The following is a 21,599-nucleotide window of genomic DNA, read 5'->3' on the forward strand; positions in this document are numbered from 1 at the left end:
CTGATACTTTTCATGCAAATTTCATTCATAGATAGATCATAATTATTTGAGAAGTATGAACCCTTTAAATTCTGAGATAAAAAGTCAGGGCTTTACATACATGTATACGTAATACAACGTACAAATTAAGTGGTTAAAAGCAGAGGGCTAGAGTCGGTGGAATCTCTGATAATCTTAAGGCTTTCACGTTGTCGTTGGAAACACATACAAATGGTCCACGTATTGTAGTCCTTTTTTAAAGGACAACAACTTGTTAGAATAACATTAATGTATTTCAGCTTTATAGGAAAGAAATAGTATAGGGGTGTCCTGTTATACATGGAAACTTTAAAGCGTTGCTGAATGACTATTTGCTGTGATTGCAATAAAATGTTTGATACCTATATTACACTTTCTTTTAGTTTTCCTTTTTTAAAACAAATGTTCATACATTGCTTTTCTTATGAATTAAATAATATAATAATAAAATTAGAAAAGTGTTGACTAGTCGAATATTTTATAATGTACTATTCTTATGTAGTAAATTTGAGAGAGAGAGAAATTTGAGAGAGAGAGAGAGAGAGAGAAAATGGGGAGAGAAAGATATATAGAGGCATTGTTTACTTGTAAAATATTAACCGTTTTAACGTTAAAGTTTATAATTCTATCAAAATTGAATATATCACCAATAAAAACAAATCGTTTTTTATTAGCAAACTTTAAAAAAAAACTAGTAAATTATTATCAACCGTGATTTTGAGATTGTACCACAATTGTACATTTATTATCAGGGGTTTTCGTAACACATTTAGCTCATTTTTTTTTAACCAGCTGAAAAACACTTTTTTCCCCAGAATTCCCGAAAGGTTTACATAATCCTTATGACAAATCTGTGGAATTCCTCAATATTTCTGGAATATTAAATTTTCAAAATTGATTCTTGAAGCTTTATCTATTTTGTATCAGCCCTAAGACATCTTTTTCTCCAGGTAGCTTTAGGTACTGTGATAACTTTTATTGAAATAATGGTAGAGATTGAAAGTAATATCACTTTCACTTTCAAAAGTATTGTTACAATATTCAATGCCTGTGTTTAGTATTGTAAGTGTTAAAGAATTAACGCTGGTCTTATAGATGTCTTAATGATTGTAATTTGTTCAATAGTTGGTCATTTTCTTGATTTTAATGTTTTTTTGTGAAAATGTTTCATGTCTAAAAGCCGTGCAAAGGAGTATAAAACCCTGAGGATGGCATCAATATAATTTATTTAATAATTCAATTTATTTTAATTGAGGTATCATCCTCGTATTGAGATATGATACATTTTTTGTTGCATATACCCTATATTATCATGTTTATGCCAATCGGTTTTACAAACTTTTTAAAAATAAAACCATACAAACAAACAAACAAACAAACCCAGCGGTGTTAGTATTTTTAGTTGGGTTCATTTCGTAACCAATGGCCAGACTTTAGCTACGGTGCATGATTTTACTTTACTATATGTAAACTGAGACATAGTTGAAATCGTGTAATTCAAACTTAAACATAAACATGGAATGTATAGCATGGCAGATTATCAATGTATGTTTACATCTGATATATTTAACGGTCATTTGATTATCTAGTTTTTGTATCATTATAATGAAAGCCTTGGCCATTCTGTATTTAGAGTTGCCGGTATTTAGCAGTTATTGTACTCATTGTAGGGGGAATGGTTTTAAAAGCGTGAATATCAGTTAATGTGGGTAGGGTTTACTTTACCCACTTTTAACATTAATCATTCATAATTCCAATAATGGATGCTCTTCAAATGAAAAAAAAACCCGATGGATATTAATTACTTAAATTATTTTACTAATAACGGTTTGTCTAACAAAACCAAATTTGCAATAAATATTTATAAACATTATAAACATGCAAGAACTTTATGATGCCTGAAATATTAACATTACTCTTTTTATTATTTAATTTCCTGTTATTTAATTTCATTTCAAATATAGCAAGCAGGTATACCTTTATGTGATCACATAAAATTGCAACAGAGTGTGAAAAAACAGGAGTCTATACCGCATTTAGTGTGAATTTTACACAAGTGAACTTAGCTACACATGTTGAAATTACCGGAAAATTTATATCCCATGTTCCTGACTGGACTTGGCAGGGAATGCAGCCCCATTGGGACAATGTGTATCATCATGCACAACAAGTCAATTTTCTGATGTTATTGAACAAAAACTGGATTATAAATAAGGACAACAAACTTTTTTCTGATCAATAATTATAAAAAGACCGTGATTTGCAACAAATATTTTTTCCGACTTATTATTACAATTGCAAACAATTCAATAAAATTATTATACATCTGTCTAGCGATATGTATGCATTTAAAAAAGCTAATTCTTACAATTTTCTAAATTCAAGGCTTACATATTTCAACATCTTAAGTCAACTGAGTATTTAGATAAACATATCATATGCGCATGTTTCTCTAAAAATGTACTTTATAAACTGTTTGGTTTTTGAGCACTTATAAACATCTTATATATTAATACTTTTCTGCTATTTAATAGCAGAAGGGTATAAATAGAACTATTAATAAAAATGCAAACCATTTTTTTTCACTTTTTACAACAAGGTTGATTAACTGTAATTTTTATCTGTTAAAATCGTTGTAAGCTATAGCTTACGAAATCTAATCTACGTGATTCTGTCTACACGCTGATTAAAATTATAGTTTCACATATCATAAACTCTCTTCTTCAATCACAAAATTAACTATTCTAGTTAGTGTTAAGTATAATTGTTCTCTTTTAAATAATGTTTGTGGTTGATATTGCTTACAGATGTGAAATATAGAGTAACAAATCAAAGCTTCACAAATCATAAAACTATATTTATTAGATAAAATATATTTTGCAAATGCAAATGGTTGTTTCAGTGTTAATTTTATTGAAAGTAACACTTTTAAAACGACAACTGTGTTGACAAAGGTTTAAAGATGCAACATATAGATTAACGCATTAATTTGATTTACTGTGTAAACTACAGTTTACAATTGATAAACCTATGCTTAATCGATGGTTTTACTATGTTAAGTTCATTAATGTGAATTAGGCATGTCATACAAATATGTAAATACATATTTGATACAACTGCACCTATAATAATGGTTGACAGTATAGCTATAGTGATATATGTGTTCAAGATTTAAAAATGTTGTTCCATATTCCATATAGCTCTAAGCCTACACAGATGCACGCATACTATTGATTACTTTGGACATCTTTGCACATTCACTGCCTGTATCTTTTATATTTCTTTATTTTCCTATCCGTCCAACAATAATTTTCAATCGAACCTGAGAGTTACTGTTGTGACATTATATCGATGAATTCATTAAACATACTTGTCAAAGCACCAAGTTCGTCTATATCGTTAGATAGTTGTAGACATACACCGTGCTTTCGACCCATGATCCGACCAAGAGCTTGTGATTGTATACGTCATAACTTAGGCTGTGTGGAAAATACATCTCTTTTGAATTTGTCAATAAATGTGACAAAAACTGACCGTCTTTATCTAACATTAGTATTTTTCTGGTCCAATTATCACACACAAGGATGTGCGAGAGCGCGTCAGTACAGATTCCACGTGGCTCTAATCGTGATTCGGGTGGAATCCCTGTGTAGGAGAAACGATGTCTTCCTTCACGATCTGTCACCACTACAGCACCAAACATATCAAACTTACAGTCAGACACCACGACATCCCCACTTTTGTTTTCTATTAAATAATTAGGTTGATTATAAAGTTCCCTTCCTGTGCTGTCCTGTTGTATTGTCTGTGTTAGTTGTCCGTTTTGGTTGTACCGGAAGACACTTCCTCTCTGTGTGTCATAGTTAAACATTCCAACCAGTAGATCCCCGCTGTAAAAGGAACCGTACACACAGCGTGGTTTTTGTGTACAATCTTTAAACTCTATAAATGTTATTGGTGTTTCCATAGTTATGGGCAGTATCTTTATGTTATATTTGGTATCTATATAAATCAATTCAGCCTTTTTGTTTACCGTGTGTGACCCACTACCAGTTAGTGTATCACCCTCATATAAATCAGGCAGATATTTAAGAGCTCGACCATCTAAGTCGTATGAGTAGACAGTGTTTCGATCACTGATCCAGATCACTTCTGTTGTTACATAATTAATGTGAAAACCTTTATTGTTTTTTGTCATCTCAAAGGCGCATATGAACTTGGGAAGACACATGAGTTTCGGCACACACCCATTTCCTTGCTGTGGGTTTTGAGTCCCTGTGGCTTTGATATCACTAGGTGATGATTTAGTAAAACCAGTAATGGCCGGCTTGATATCTACAAAAATCAAACATAAAGTGCAAGTCGGGACGTGTTATTTTTACATACAAATAATTTCAAATTGATTCATCTTTTGACAGAATTAGTTTAATAGATTAAACCTTGTACATTACTTGATAGCATTCCACAACGCATGTTTACTTACTTGTCTTATATTGAATAATTATGTTTAATCGCAGCACTGTTAAAGTAACTAAGAAAATATCAACGGAATAAAACTCTCATAATACGATGCATTTAATATTACAAAAAAAATATGTTATGTTTTTTAAAATGATATAAATTTGATATCAAATAAAACAACATGCAATTTTGTTTGACACTTTATGTGGTTCTCTGAATTGTCAGTCACGTAATATGACTTGATAATTGTGGTACTTTTTAATGAGTTCATCTTTTATTAAAGCAAATATAAAAGAAATAGCTTCGGTTTAATATTATAAGACCTTTATTAAATATCTAACGTATTCAAAAATTCATACTATTGATTAATTCAAAGCAGCATGACTTTTAAATAAAATAAAAATTTCCTTAATTTTTATTCCAAAATGATAATGATTGAGTAAAAAATGATACAGGCTTAAATAATAATAGTTAATATTTCTCGTACTTTATGGTCGGCGCAACAACAAAGTTTATTATACCTCAATATGAATATTCTATATAGCGCGTCACCTGATTAGTCTAGAGAGTCAAGAGACCGGGGAACAAAACGTCGTGTCTCCCGGGGAATAAAAATCGTGTTTCACCTCTTTGGAAGTCTCGGGATTTTTCATTCCAAATGTATAAAAAACCATTTGAGCATACGAAGTTGACAAATATGATCAAATCATAAATATGCAATCATTAGAATTCTCTTTGTGTCACAAAAATCCAGTTTTACTATATATGATTCAAAGCTATGAAAGAAAAGAGAGACAATGACAATAAACTCAAACAAACACTACGTTCCTGCTTCGACAAGTCGCAAAATTATTAGAAAATTAGAGATCGACGTATTTTGTATAATCATAAGCTGTTCGGTAAAATAAAACTAGTACTTTTATTGCATGAATGTTTGGGAACTATGAAAATTTATTCCCCCAGATAAGCCATCGGGAAATATGATTTTACTTATGGGAATAAATCTTCATATTTCCATCACCATCATGTACAATACATGTATAATATTAACTCCGAGGTGACAGGAAATCCCGAGAAGACATGTGTTATATGATATATTTTTATACATATCTAATGCATTTTTCAACAAATAACAGCGGTTAACGACCGTATTTTCCAATATTTAAAACAATGAAAACACTAGAAATTGATTTATACTAAGAATTTCAATAAATCAAACGACGTATAATTAAGACACAAGCGCGGTTTGCATATTAACATTCAAATATCTAATCATAAAATTGCTAATAAATACAGGATTATTGGATTCGATCACGTCCAGACCCCAAAAATAAAATAAAATCACCTCATAATATACAAATACTCAAATAATGATTTCTTATTTTAAACTGTTTTGTAAAAGGTCGACCGGTGCTCGTTAGTTTCAATGAATTAAAAAAGATAATGTGCATTAGCGCTGCACTTGTTGAAAGGCATTAATGGGATTGGCTTCATTGAGTTTTTGAATGTTGTTTTCTTTTCCTCGGCGATTAAAGATCAATACAATGTTTATTGTTTTCAGCACGTTCACGCTTTATCTGATTTATATATCTGAATATTATTATATCTGATTGTATTGTTCAAAGTTAAAGAATTAAATGACATTGAATTTGAGACGAATTGTTAAAATTCCTGACATTATGATTTTCGTGGAACTGGCTTGTTGAATTTTGAACCTGGCGTAATTATTTTGCAGAATAATTGCACGTGCGCATGATATTACAGTATAAGGAGGACAATTTAACCATTTTACGTAAAAATATAATTGTTTTCTAGAAAGTAATATAAATGTTTCTTGTGTAAATGAGCAGGTTTCGGGGCGTAATAATGATATTGCCTCATTTGTGACATAACGAGCATTTTATATCCTTGTTTTCTTTCTCAACAAAGAAAAATAACAAAATTCTGATTATCATTATTAAGAATTGACAAAAATACCTTTTAGAGTGTCCTGTTTGGTGATATATCTAAAGACGCATATCCTGTTGTCTCCGTACTGTGAACCAACCCACAGATGGTGGGTGTTGACGTCATAACTCAGGTTATATGGATAGTTTATTCCCGAGGGTATAATTAGTAGATGTGACAGGAACCGACCGTCTTTATTTAACATATGTACTGTGTTGGTCATCTTATCACACACCAAGATGTGTGACAGTGCGTCAGTACAAATTCCATTCGGCTTTAGCCTTAGTTCTGATCCATTTGCTGGGTAAGAAAAACGATATTTTCCTTCACGATTTGTCACTACTAAAGCTCCATACTCAAAAAAAGAGGCAAAGTCAGACACAACGATATCCCCATTGTTATTCTCTGTTATAAAGTTAGGGGATATATACAGTTTCAGTCCTATGCAGTCTGGTATCGTCTGTGTCAATTGTCCACAATTATTGTACCGAGTTACCTTACATGTCCAGAAGCTATCCATCCCAATCAAAATATCACCAGTTAACTTGGACCAGTATACACACCGTGGTCTCCATGTGGAGTCTGTTATATCTACGAATGTGGTAGTTCTTTTCATATCCTTTGACAGTTTGTTTATTTGATATTTCTTGTTTATATATATTAATTCTAACTCATTGTTCACTGTGTGTGATCCGTTTTCATCACAATTTAAATCATCAAGATAATAAAGAGTGTCACCTCCTGTATTTGACAAAATGAGACCATTATCAACATCACTTACCCAGAATTGCTCTGATGTCACGAAACTAATGTGGCCACAATGAGTGGCCCCTGTTACTGTGAAAGATTGGTGTAACACAGGAAGAGCCATCAGTTTTAGCAGACACTCGATTTTTACGCGTCGGTTTCCTCTCTCTGTGATTTGGACTTTACCAAGTAAATCTATCACATCCTCCTTCATGCGTGAATTAGTCATGAAAAACTGTCTTGTGTGGATTTTAAGACCAAGACAGTCCTGCTCTTTGGAGAGGCAATTTTTCTGTGAAAGGAATTGTATCGGATTATTTATTGATTGTTCATACACGTGTATAAAAGTCTGTAGGGTATCAATATGGCTGTGTATTTTAATTTTCTGTCCTAAACATCTGTGCCGGAAATCAAAATGACGTGAGCTCCTGTCAGTAAGATTATATAATCTTTGAGCCTTAACAAACATCTTTATTAGAAGATGGGAACGGGAACGGTGTGTGATTTTATCAGCTTTGATTTCTGTTAGGAGAACAGGTCTATAAAAGAGAGCATCGTATCTGATAGTATCAATTTTTCTTTGGTATTGCTGACGTTTAGTTTCATACGCTCTTTGAATATCCATCCATCTGTGCGTTCTATGCTGTATGCAATGATAACAGACTGGAAGCCAACAATGTTCGCAATACATTTCATATAACATGGTGGAATGTCTATCACAGATTTCCTGTGTTGGGATGTACTTGATATCTTTACCGTACGTCATGACATTATGGTCTATTGTTTGGAGATCTTTTTCATGTTTCTCTTTACACCTGGGACATAGATCAAATTGGCACGATACACAATAGTACGCTGTGTCACCTTGACAATCAGAACACTGATGTACTCTATATATGGCGCTTGGTGTGGCCATGATCTAGAAGGTTATGATCACAAAGTCACAACCTGTAAAAATAAGTGTTATAGAGTATAATCAGGTTCACACAAATTGAATTTAAAATTTTATTTTAAAAGATATTCAGTGCATGTGGTATTCATTTTGCAAAAAACAAGTTTTCAACTATACTGTGTGTAAATGTCTAATGTGTATTTTGATTATGACACGTTTTTAATATCTAAAAGGTAGGAGGGGAAAATACCCAGAATACACAGGAAGTGCAATCAGTTGATTTTCCTTTTAATACTTTGTTCAATTTTTAGATGCCTTTCTTTATAATAAGAAATTTGGAAGAAAACATAAAGTTGGGCGTGTAAACAAGACATTGACTTCAACTAAACTTAGATACATAAATTGGATATGAAGTTTATGTCTATTTATGTTGAAAAGGGGCACGAGAACATGTGATGATTTAATATTTTGCTCATAGTTCAAACATACCTGAATATTGCGTGACGTTGCAATTTTCAGACTGTGATGAACTTAAATGCCCCTGGGAACAATCTACATAGCTTATAAAACGGTGTTTCTAATACCCAAAAATGTATGTGCTTGTGTGTGTCAACTTTATGCCCAATGTCGGTCAAAATTTGATTTGATAACGAGATATTGTTTGGATAGGTCTTAGATTTTTCGAAAAAGTTTATTTAAAGAAGATAAGATCTAAAAAAATCAACTCATATTTTGTAGGGGAGGAGGAGATAAATGTATGTTTTCACTTGGCCTCTATTGAATTTAATTTATAGTTTAAACGCCAAATATTCGGACATATTGTGACTATATTTCATGCACTAATGAAAAAACTACTTACCTTGTGGAATCAAGATAAAGATAATCAGTATCATTAAAACACATCATTTGATATATCATAATTACAACCCGCCATTAAACATCCGGAACGTAAACAACTTGTCGTCAGGTAAACAAACAAGAGTTACATACCTTGCATGTAATATACGCGGCGCATATCGATTATTGGAAATCTAGACTGCTTAAAAAACGGAACTTTTTACCATCCAAATGTCAATTCAACCGAGGTCTTTTACCGTGCTTGCTCAGTGAAACACATACAATATGTTCATGTGTTGCAATTTCAATGAGACTGTTTTCTGTTTATTATTCATCAAAATAACAAATATATCATTTTCTATATAGAATATTAATTTTTAAAATAAGATAGTAAAGGATACGTTATATTATTTAGTCCAGTGTTTATTCATATTTACAGAACAACATGTCACCTTTAAAAATGAGAGAAATGTACAGACGGACGAAGACATATTAGAAATTTTGTAATTCATAAAAATTGTTCCCACGAAATTAGTTTTGAGGTTAGACGTTGTTGCATGCAAACGTTTTTAAATTCCCCTATATCAAAATTTGACTTCCTTTTGTGTAAATCAATAACTTTTGTAGTGATGATGTTTTGCGCGTTTCTCCTTGTAGTTTTTGAAGTTGTATTGTTAATGAATTGCTATTGGATAATGTTTTATTTTTTACATTTGCTGATCAATAATTTCACACATTTTCTTCAATATTCATAGGTTAAAAAACATTTAGTTGCTTTATCGTATTTTACCTGACACTACGCAGGCACGTTAGTATGCATGTACAATCGTTACTTATTTGACTATTTTTTTAATGTTTACATACAGTTATTATACTTATTACTGTCCTGCCTAAACTTTCGTTTTGGTACTGTATTAATTTATATTTCAAAAAAATGTTAGTTTACAGTTTGTACTGGTGCCATGACTTGTCATTTTTTGTTGTGATTACGGCTAGCTCGAGGATGGTTTCTTTGTGTTCATTTAGTTAGTCCACTGACAAGATTCAATTCAAGCGTCGATTTTACCTTATCAAGACTGACAAAGTATACCTAATCAATAAATATATAAATTGTCTCTCCGTATCTTTCCACAGGGTTAATGTCATTGGCAGCGTCTTTCAGATTAAAAATTACATTTCAAATGTTATTGCTAAATGAATTTTGATTAATAAAGTTTGTGTTTATTCTTACAAATACAATGGATAAATTTTAAAGCGATGCCATTCTTATTAGATAATATCGTGTTAAGATTGATTATATTGCCCATAACTTTTTCTCCCTTGATACTGTTAATTTCAAAGAGTACCATCCGCTTGTACGATATACCACGCTCTAAGTTTTTAAATTCATATCACCACTCTCTGAAAATAAAGACATAATACACAATAGATACCATTTGTATTTAATTTGTTTTGAAATAATTCGTTTTGAATAGCTTTTCAAGAAAAAGTAAACTTCATACAACTGAATAAAAAAATTGAAATGTAATGAAAACAATCAAGTTAAGAAGGGTACAAGTATTTATTAAATTTGTCATTAATGAAGGTAATACAATTTTAGATCCTGTGATTTGGCACACTTACATTGTAGTATAAGCTTCGCCCTTATTCATGAGATGTTAATGAGATATTGTACCAACATCTACCAAATTAATATGATTGGATATGTGGTTTGACAGTGCCAAGAAGGGTGTACTGAAATATAAACACCAGTTTGTCTTTATATCTTGCGAAACTATGAAATGCAAACCTCGTCTGATGACGTATCGAGGTTGACAACGTCACATCGGCGCTTACAGCTATGTACAGAAAAAAACATGCGAGGAATGGTTGTATAAAGTTCGTTTCTGTTTCATCTTGTTCAGTCGTAAGCGTATATGCTATTGATATTTGTTAAATTTAGTAATTTCCAATCATCAACAAGTTCCTTCGAATTTTTAAATATCCACATCTGATTTACACTGTTTTTTGAACATTGTGTTGCACAGTAATCGTAAGGTTTCTCTTTTGCTGCTGTTAATATGTAAGTAATGAGTAAAGAAACAGACTTGCAATAGAAATGGTGCTTAATAAAGTATGCGATAAATTACAGTTTATGTCTTGTAAATAGTTACAAAGTGTGTGTTGTGCTAGATCCATTACTATGTCAAAATTGATTTTTTTTAAAAATATATAATTCGTACTTTACCGTTTGAATATTTTTATGTTTAAAAAGAAACAGCTTCCCGACATTTCAATCCTGGGGAACGTATCAAGCAATCAAAAAAGTATCTCGACATGTAGAAACAGTTGGTATTATTTTAAAAAAGAGGTTAAAGCTTTTTAATGCCGTTTTGAAGAAGACCAAGGGCATTCTAGATTAATTTAATTATCAAATATGTACGAAACTCCCCAACTTATTTCCTTCATTTCTTAAAAAAAGTCAGTTTAAATCATGATTGTGCATTGAGTAATTTAAAAATTTAAGCTACGGTACACTATATCAAATAAAGTTATTGTAAGTGAGCATCATTGAAAAAAATCTTATCTATATTAACCGACTCGGATCGTAACTTATCATTAACGATTTGTCATTATCACAGATTTACGAATTATTTGCGATTTCACTGTAAGGTGCTTTTTGCGGGTCCTCATGGTCTAAGTACTTGTAGACACACACGTCTAAGTCCTTTCCAACCCATAGTCGGTGTCTGTTGAAATCATAACTTAGGCTATATACTTTACATGTTGAACCAGTCAGTAGATGTGACAGGAAATGACCGTCTCTGTCTACCATCTGTACAGTATCGGTTTTACCGTCACACACCAAGATGTGTGACAGCGCGTCAGTACAGAGTCCTAGAGGCTGTAGTCCTGATCCTGATGAAGATCCTGTGTAGGACAAACGGTGTCTTCCTTCACGATCTGTCACCACTACTACACCAGACACAAAATCAAAATTAAGCTCGGACACTACAACATCACCATTATTATTCTCCGTTATATAGTTAGGCATATTATATTGTCTAAATCCCTTGACATCATGTTGTACTGTTTGTTTCAGTTGCCCATTCTGGTTGTATCGAGCTACCATACCTGTCTGTGTATCATAGTTATACATTCCAACCAGAAGATCCCCAGAGAACGGGGAACAGTACACACACCGTGGAGTCCGCGTAAAGTCTTTTCTCTCTAGAAATGTGGTGGTTGTTTTATCTTTGGATAGTTTAATAATGTTATATTTCGTATCAATAAAAATCAATTCACTTTCACCGTTTACTGTGTGTGATCCATTACCCGTAAGAGCATTACAGTCACACAAGTCATCAAACAGATACATAGATGGTCCTTCTATGTCCATTAAGATTAAGTTGTTCTCATTATCACTGACCCAAACCCGGTCTGGTGTCACACAGGAAATGTGAAGACACCAACCACCCCCATATACGTCCGGGAGTGTAATAGAGTTAATCAACTCTGGGAGAGATATCACTTTCAGTCGGCACTCGTTTCCTTGCTGTTGGTTTCTTGTCTTTGGGGTTGGAATTCTAATTGGTGGCTCCATCCCCTCAGAAGCGATTGGTTTCAAATCTAAAAACGCCAAATATATCAGTCAGAAAGAGTTATTTAAGCACTGAATCCTTGTTTTTGAAAAACATACTGTCACATCTGCAGCTATGTTTACATACAAATTGAGAAGCGTACATTTGCGCGTTCTTAAAATATTTGGCTGTTTCTTTTATTAAAGGTCAGACGACAAGTTCCTCGAGAATCTTTTTTGTATCTCCTCGTAATAAAGATTTCCGATAAAAAATATTAATTTTATAATAATTTTAAAAATGAGTAAAATTCAATTGGATGTGGTTATGTGTCTAGATGGCCAAGTGGTTAGAACCGTAGCGGCTTTAAAGATAAAAAAAAAAGAACCGTAGCGGCTCACTGCCAGAAGCGTATAGGTTCTAATGGTCGTGAGTTCAAAGCCCCGCCCCGGCGATGGGGTTCCAATATATTGAATTTTGCTGTGCTGTATAAGTACTTATTTTTATATCAGCAATTCAAGTGTTTTTTTTTAGAAGATTATATAGGATATTGCATACTCTAATATATTGCAGAAATGCCTGGTAAGGTACCTTAATTATTTGCATGAAAGCTTGTCAAAATAGTAGTAAACCATCAACAAATTCCTGGAAAAAGTTAAATTGAACTTACTGTTTATGGTGCCCTGTCTATTAATATATCGGTAGACGCAGACCTTTTTATTGTCATATTGTGATCCGACCCAGAGACAATGAGTGTCGGCATCATAACTCAGGTTGTATGGTTTGAACATTACTTCTGGTCTTATCAGTAGATGTGACAAGTAATGGCCGTCTTTATCTAACATCTGTACCGTGTTTGTTTTTTCATCACACACCAGGATGTGTGACAGCGCGTCAGTACAGATTCCACGTGGCTCTAGTCCTGCTCCTGATGGGGGTCCATCGTAGGAGAAACGATGTCCTCCTCCTCGTTCTGTTACCACTACAGCACCATAATCATTCACAAAGAAAAGGTCAGGATTATCATTTACACTGTAAAATACAGAGTCAACTACATCCCCATTGTTGTTCTCGGTTATATATCTAGGTCAACCATACAATATTTTTCCTGTCTTGTCATGTTGTATGGTTTGTTTCATTTGTCCGATCTGGTTGTACCTAGATACCTTGCCTGTTCCGGTATACTTGATCTTTTTATACATTCCAACCAGTAGATCTCCAGTAAAATTTGACCAGTAAATACACCGCGGTTTCCATGTAGAATCTGATGTATCTATCAACAAGGTGATTGTTTTCATATCGTTTGACAGTTTATTAATTTTTAATTTCGAGTTCATATAAATTAATTCACCATGACTGTTCACTGTATGTAACCCATTCATCGTTGATACATCGCTTAAATCATGAAGATGATAAAGAATGTCACCTGTTGTATTTGACAAAATCAGATTTTTTTTTACCATCAGTGACCCAGAACTGGTTTGGCTTAACAATGGTTATGTGACTACAACAATCAACACCTGGCAATGTGAGGGGTAGCAGGAACTCTGGAACTGACATCTATGTCAGCAGATGTTCGTTTCCTACGCGTCGATTTCCTCTCTCTCTGTGATTTGGATTGCACTCAGTGACTCCATCACATCTCCCTTGTTGAGTGACTCAGTCATGTAGAGTTAGCTGGTGTGGAGTGTAAAATGTATCCAACGGAGGGCAGTCTTTATAGCTGAGAGAAATTTTACTGGACGGATTGTTGACTGTTCATATCTATTTATATATCTCTGTAGGCTGACAATATGTCGGCTCATTTCTATTTTCTGTTTCGAACATCTGTGTTTAAATTCAAAATCACAAAATGCATTAATCACAAGATCGTCAATAACATAATTAATTAGATATCCTAGTCTATGTGCCTTTGATAGCATATCTGATTGATAAAGGGAGAAATTTGTGCGACATGTTTTGACATCAGCTTTCGTTACTGTCAGGAGAACAGGTCTGTAAAAGAGAGCTTCACTTCTGATGGTGTGAATACTGTTGAATCATTAAATTTCGTGGAGGCCAATTTTCGTGGATTGCTTAAATTTAACAGGTTCGTGGGGACGTAATTTCGTGTATTCTCTTAAACCTACAAAAGAAATATGACTTTATTACCATAATTTATTAATTCATGGAGGATGTTCATTCGTGGATGAGAGGTACCCACGAATTCCACGAAAATTGAGCCACCACGAAATCCAATGATTCCACAGTAGTACCTCTGAGTTGTTGTTGCTTGTTTTGATATGCTTTTCTAATATCCAATGTTTTATGCATTCTATGTTTTCTGCAATGATAACAAAGAGGAACTTGACAAGGTTCACAGTACTTTTCATAAAATTTGCTAGGATGTCTCACACAGATCTCTTGTGTTGGGATGTAGTTGATTTTATCACGGTGTGACACAACATCATGGTCTATTGTTTTGAGATCCTTTACATGGTCATCTTTACACTGGGAACACAGATCACATGGACACGATACACAATAGTATTCTGTTTCCCCTGGACACTTAGAACACATATGCACTCTGTATATGGTGTTTTTTGCATTCATGATGTGGAATGACTTGGTCTCAAAATTACAACCTACAACCTATGCAATAGACAAAAAAATAATAGCGTTATACAATTATCATGTTAATATCATTCTATGCCAAAAATAATTTAAGCTTAAAAAAGGAATAGATCATTTAACTATATAAAATTGTGATCATAAAATACACAAAATCAAATTTAGTATAAATCATTCATTTAATATCTAAGCAGTCAATCGAACAGAATATTCTCCTTTAATGCAGGGAAAAGCTCGCTGTGTTTTATTTCCTTCTCAGAGCTAGCTGTTTCCTGCGCCAAGGAGAAAATTAAATTAAGGTTTATTGACTGCACAGGCATTTAACATAAGTGATATAAAGTTGGATGGTTAAAATCTAAACGATTTATTTCTTAACAGCTTAACAGTTGGTAAGAACCTAAGAAAAGTACTGAGAGTACTGAAAAACGGGATCTTAAACGTTTGAATTTGTAATTGTCCACGTTTTCCTTGAATATGTTCCAAAAATTTTGAGTTTGAATTTGTTGTTTCAATCTAGTATTTTTAAATTTGGCTTTTTGCAATTGCTTGATACTTTCTATAATTTTACTAAATCCCGGCCGGGACTGTTCTTCATAATTGTAGAAAATTGACACAACGGTATTTTATGTGAAATAAGACCCCAAATAATTTTTAAAAACTACAACTAACCGGGAAAATCAAAACTCTAAGCTGAACAACATGAACATGAACATTTAATTTTGTTCTTCAGTCGATAATATTGTACACATTATTTGATCTATTGGTCACCCAAAATGTATAATCTCTATAGATTTTGCTTACAATGCATTGTTCAAAATTTAAATTCAGTTTAATAAACTAAAGAGTCAATGAACGAGAAGGCAAATTCAGACTTGTTTTTATTTTCTATGTACAAAATTCCTTAAGAGATGAACAGCAGTCATACCGCAAGTAGACTCAAAGCCAATGAAACACCTATTAACTATGAAGGACATCTGTGTATAACCCGTCCAGATTTTAACCTCGGATTGCGCATGGAGTTCAGTATTTTCAGGTGATAGATTGTTAAAATAAAATTCACAACTTTTCAAAAATTGCAAATTTCGTTTGGGAACTTTACTTTTAATTCAACCTTTTCTATTAATTAATGAGCTCGTCCACCAACTGAATAATCGACGGCGTCGTGAATTCAGTTACGTAACTCATTCCACAAATCACTACAACTATTGAACCCGAGCAAGAATATTTTGATCAATAAAGCTATATTTGTTTATTTTCTTCATACAATTTGGTATAGATATGGAGGACTTAAAACGATAAATGCGTGTTTTTATAATATATATTTACTAAAATGCATGAAAAGTTTCTGCACTATTTTCTGACGCGTAGACTCATTTCATGTGTTGTACGTGTGCCTTCCGGTTTGAGACTTTGGCTGACAGTAAACCAATAGACGGGGTCACGTGACCCTGTCTAATTACAAACAGCATGATGTAGTCATAATTATACTTAACTCAAATTCAAAATTTAAGACCACTTGATTGAATTGAGCAAATGCTCGATCGATGTAATTATATAGGCATATATTTGTGTTGAGCTGGCTGATATCAGTGACGACGCGTAAGTCATTGAAACGTTGTAGATTTCCTAAATCATGGGGTTCAACATCTTAAAATTTATTAACTTATAATGAATTGTCTGTACTTAAATGGGCATGGTCACGATTTTGGTCAACAGTTTCTTTTCCAATTTTAATATTTACAATGCTTCAGTAAGTCATTTTTATAGGTAACCAAAATTTGAGAGTCATTCGTTGAGTTATAAGCGGGTTACAATTCTTCGCTATGTAAACAAAACTTGTGTTTACATTTTGAATATATTAAAGTTAATATTCAAATGTTAGACCTTAAATTAATTACTTAAACGTTAGGAACTGTTTATATATGCTTAATAAAATGAATAGGAAGATCGACAAGTCCGCTCAAGAAAGATTTTTTGCAGGTATATTGAACCTATGTAAACAAAAACAGGGCACGAGCCTTAATTACAAGAAAAAGAATTGTGAGCTCTATATCTTGCTTCTAACATAACTACTAACTCTTAAATTTCATTTGATCACTAGAAATATATTTCTAAAGCACTGTAAATAATAACAACAAAAAAATATAATTTGACCAAAATCGTGACCATGCCCCTTTAAATTTTGAACTCTTTCCTTAATTTAAACTAAGCCTATACGAATGTAGATTCCACAGAATACATAGTCAATCAATCACAAAATAGATAAATAAATACAACGTGACCTAAACTGTGTAAGTTCGACCCCGGCCTGTCATTGCAATGAGTGTCATTCTTAACAAATGATAGAGAACAGCAGATAACGCCAGACAAATTTCTAGCTACAACAGATAACGCTTGACAAATTTCTGTCCACCCATCATATTACAGATATGAACTTGTCAGTTTACACATAGTGGTACGGATAGATTTACAAGATTATTACTCTAATCGAATAAAAAACCGACGTTGTGATTTATGATAATATAATCATTTAATGTCTAATCTATCTCCTCTACGTTATATTATGAATGTGTTTTGCCATAGAAAATGTGTTCACAGAGACAAAACAACCTTCACTACCAGAAAGTAACTTTGGAGATGGGTTCAGTTTAAACAGACACGCACATTCTTCCTGCTGTCGTTTCTGCCTCTAAATTTGGTAATTCACAAAATGGCTCAATTACATCAGTCATGGATTGTAAGATATCTTCACATATCAAACATCAAGTGTTTGGAGTCATATCATATGGAGTCATATTGTTTAAAGAAACTGCCTATACTTTTGTCTCCGTTTTCAACCAAATACAATATTCTTTTTTTTTTTTACATATGCAATGTACAATAAATAGCCGTTTAAATATAACAAGCATTCTGAGAGTATTGCATAAGCAATACACGTCCCCTACCGGTTTGTAGAAATTTGTGAAAACAATGCACTGTTATGCAGAATATCATTCTTACCGTCTTCTGTACCCCGAATCAACAGACCAACAGACCAACCAGATAACGAACCTGATTGTGATTATACAAAATACCCTGTCGATTAAATTAACAACACAATGCTTGAAACTATTAATTAGAACTTATTTGTTTGTTAGAAACAATAAAAGGAATGGTCCAAGTAATGCACAATATTATTACTGACTACATACTTTACTCGTTTATTCAATACACACCGAACCCGATACCGAACCCGAACATTAAAAAATTGGAATATAAAAAATTAATTTTCTCGAAAATATGTCAACCAGACGCTACAAAAATGTAAACTTGATCTGTAGTTTGACATTTTGAAGCTGTTCAGCAAATTTCATGTTATTCCTCAAATGCATAAAGAAAAAAAGCGTGGAAATGGGACAGACAGACGGACGGACGGACGGACGGACGGACGGACAGACAGACGGACGGACAGACGGACTAACGGACGCAGAGGAAAGCTATAGTCCTCTCCGGTGAAACCGGTAGGGGACTAATAAATATGGTGTGATAGTGATAAGTGGACTATTTACAACAGAATTGTTTAAAATTAGGCACATTATATTACCATGATTTCTTTTTAATAACTTCTTGTCTACAATGGTTGCTGTTGCATAGATATATAACACCTGCAATAAAAAAAGCTTAATAAATAATACTACTTACCAAAATGGGGACATAAATTATAATGGATTTTTATCAGTGTATCGGCCAAAGCAGACGTCAAGAAAGATATTTGTAGATGCACACTTTGTTTTTGTACTTTGCTCTCACCAAGTGACGATAGGTGTTAATATCATACCTACGGCTGATTGGTGAACAAATCCTTAAAGAAAGTGACAGAAGCTGTTCGTCTTTGTCTCATATGATTATGTACTGTGCTGTTAAAACATCACACACTGAAATGTTTGACAGAGTGTCAGTATAGATACAGTATCGATCAGACTCAACCTAACACCAGAGTAAACCCTAACTTAACCCCTGGTTTATTTTTTGGGTTTACTTTTTGAAAATTTGGGTCACTCAGGGTTTGCTTTTGGTTTACTCGGGGTTTACTTTGGGTTAACTTGGATATTGCTTTTTGAGTCAACTATACGCATTGAAGTGTAAAGGAGACCTGTCTTTTATCTTACCATCCTACTGCCTATAATTTCTACAGTAACGATTACACCCAACCTAACACCAGAATAAACTCCAACTAAACCCGGGGTTTACTTTCTAGGTTTACTTTGGGTTTACATTTTGAAAATTTGGGTCTACTCGGGGTTTACTTTGGGTTTACTCGAGAATTGCTTTTTGAGTCAACTATACGCACTGAAGTGTGAAAGCAGACCTGTATTTTATCTTATCATCCTACTGTCTGTGATTCTAGCCCCTTGTATATTCCTAATACACATGTAGCATCTGCTGATTTCAGGGTATACTTATGATCGGGGTTTTGCTCTCTGTGTCCACTATGGGATTACTTGGTGTTTACTCTGTGTTTACTCTGGGTCCACTCTTAGAGTAGTTAACCCAGAAAGCAAACCTAGGTTTTAGTTAGGGTTTACTTTCTGTTAGGTTAGGTCTGATCGGTACTGTACCACTTGTATATTCCTAATACACAGTTAGCGTCTGTTTTAAGGGGTATGCTTCTAACTAGGTTTACTCTATGGTTCCACTTTGGGTTTACTCTGGGCCCACTCTAGTAAACTTAGAGTAAACCAAGAAAGTAAACTCAGGGTTTAGTTGGGGTTTACTTTTTGCTAGGTTTGATCTGATCGGTACTATGCCTATCTGTTTTAGGTTTTAGGTCTACTGTATGAGCTCCCTGGAAGAAATGGTGTTTTCCTCCACGTTCTGTCACTACTATAGCACCAGACATATTCTGAGACTAACTTTCACAGTAAGGCACAACAACACCCCATTGGCTGTCTATGATATATACAGGATGTCTATACAGCCGCCAACTGCGTTACGTTGTCTTGTTTGTTTGACAAAAATAGGTTCACCATACAGTTACAATCTTTACTGTTCGTCATTATGTTTGTATTCGACTGATTTTTTTATTCTATAACCTTTATTTCAGATGATATGGAGTTTCATTTGTTCTGTTCCATACTTTTAAATTGTCTGCATCATCATTCACCCAGACCCGGTCTGATGTCACACAAATGAAATGCGATAACAACAATCAACACCTGTCACTGTGAAAGATTGATAAAACTCAGGAACAGACTTTAGTTTCTCATTCTTCAGTTTCCTAATCTCAGTCAGCGATTTTATCACAAACTTAACATTGAATGTCTTAAAAATGTAAAGCTGACTGGCTTGTATTGTATTATAACGGGTTTCTTCAATCTGAGGGTTTCTGTATAAGGTATTGTACAGGATAGGTGGCCAACTGCTAACATATATTTTATATCTCTGTATACCAGCAAAATGACCACTCATTTTTCCCTTTAGTTTTAAACATCTGTTTTTAAACTCAAGAATTTCCAGTAATTTGTATTATTATAATAATGAGATGTAGCCGGTGTCGGTAGAAATAACTTTGACAACGTGATTTGGTCAAAGGTTCACTTCATTCAGTATAATAATAAGTTATACAAAAACCTGTAATAATTCATAATAATATTTAAATATGTTTAACATAAAGCAATTAAAAAATTATATTTATTAAAATGTCTCACCAGGACAGCTTCCCCCAAGACAGACAATATGAATTATATTGAATGAATGAGTGGAAAGTGCCCAGGTGTTTAACATATAACATATAGTGCAGTATATAGGCGGAAACAGGTAAAAGAATAGGCTTTAGATATCATGTGACATCTATTTATAGATGAAGTCGGTCGTCGCTAGGCTCAAAAATATGCACTCACGCGCACACAAACATTCTCAAAACAAATGCTAAAGCGCTAATACATATTTAAGTATACAACCCTGGTTACAAAGATAATATGCTAGTTTTGGATAAAATGAGATATCTATTTTAAGACATTGTTTTCAAAATATGCCCTTTCAAAATATTAATCCCTTTATCTATTTGAAACTATACAATGCTAGACGTATTAACAATGCAAACTGAATATCGAGTTTGCAACTATCTGAGGCACGGTTTGATTTTTAATGACAATACAGCCACCTCTGTGAAATACCCACTGTTAAGCTTCCGTTTTTAAAAAGGAAGTTTTCTACATTCTTGCACCCTGCAAAAACAGTGATTAAATCCTTTAAAATGCATTTTTCTGTAATAGAAATCTCGCTTTCAAAAAATTATGTATAGCCCATCACCTCTTCTAGAATAATTCTGCCTAGAATAATTGTGAGTCAACAAAAATGGTGAGATTAGAGAACAAGACAATCGTAAACTCGTATTGCATGTTACAATGTATACCAGAGCACCGCCTCTTTAAAAATTAAATTGAATTTTTTTATTAATTTTTTGGAGACTTAACAATGCAAAATGTACTGTATCTCAAGATACTTGCAATGTAATCTCACAAATTGTAACATTGTAGTTCTTGAGAAGA

At 33.3% G+C, this 21,599-nt stretch overlaps 1 protein-coding gene and 1 pseudogene across 1 annotated transcript; both read right to left on the reverse strand.

The window, feature by feature from the left end:
• Positions 1 to 3,018: 3,018 nt before the first annotated feature.
• LOC128173516 (uncharacterized) lies at positions 3,019 to 9,002 on the reverse strand. Its single transcript, XM_052839216.1, has 3 exons — positions 8,925 to 9,002; positions 6,457 to 8,121; positions 3,019 to 4,353 (listed from the first exon to the last, which is right to left on the reverse strand). The coding sequence occupies exons 2-3, from the start codon at positions 8,087 to 8,089 to the stop codon at positions 3,410 to 3,412; spliced, it is 2,577 nt and encodes an 858-aa protein (XP_052695176.1). The 5' UTR covers positions 8,090 to 8,121; positions 8,925 to 9,002; the 3' UTR covers positions 3,019 to 3,409.
• A 2,523-nt stretch (positions 9,003 to 11,525) lies between these two features.
• On the reverse strand, positions 11,526 to 19,948 carry LOC128172040 (uncharacterized; annotated as a pseudogene).
• Between the last annotated feature and the right edge of the window lie 1,651 nt (positions 19,949 to 21,599).

Source organism: Crassostrea angulata, chromosome 2, assembly GCF_025612915.1.
Source record: "Crassostrea angulata isolate pt1a10 chromosome 2, ASM2561291v2, whole genome shotgun sequence".
In the NCBI taxonomy this organism is placed as follows: domain Eukaryota; kingdom Metazoa; phylum Mollusca; class Bivalvia; order Ostreida; family Ostreidae; genus Magallana; species Magallana angulata.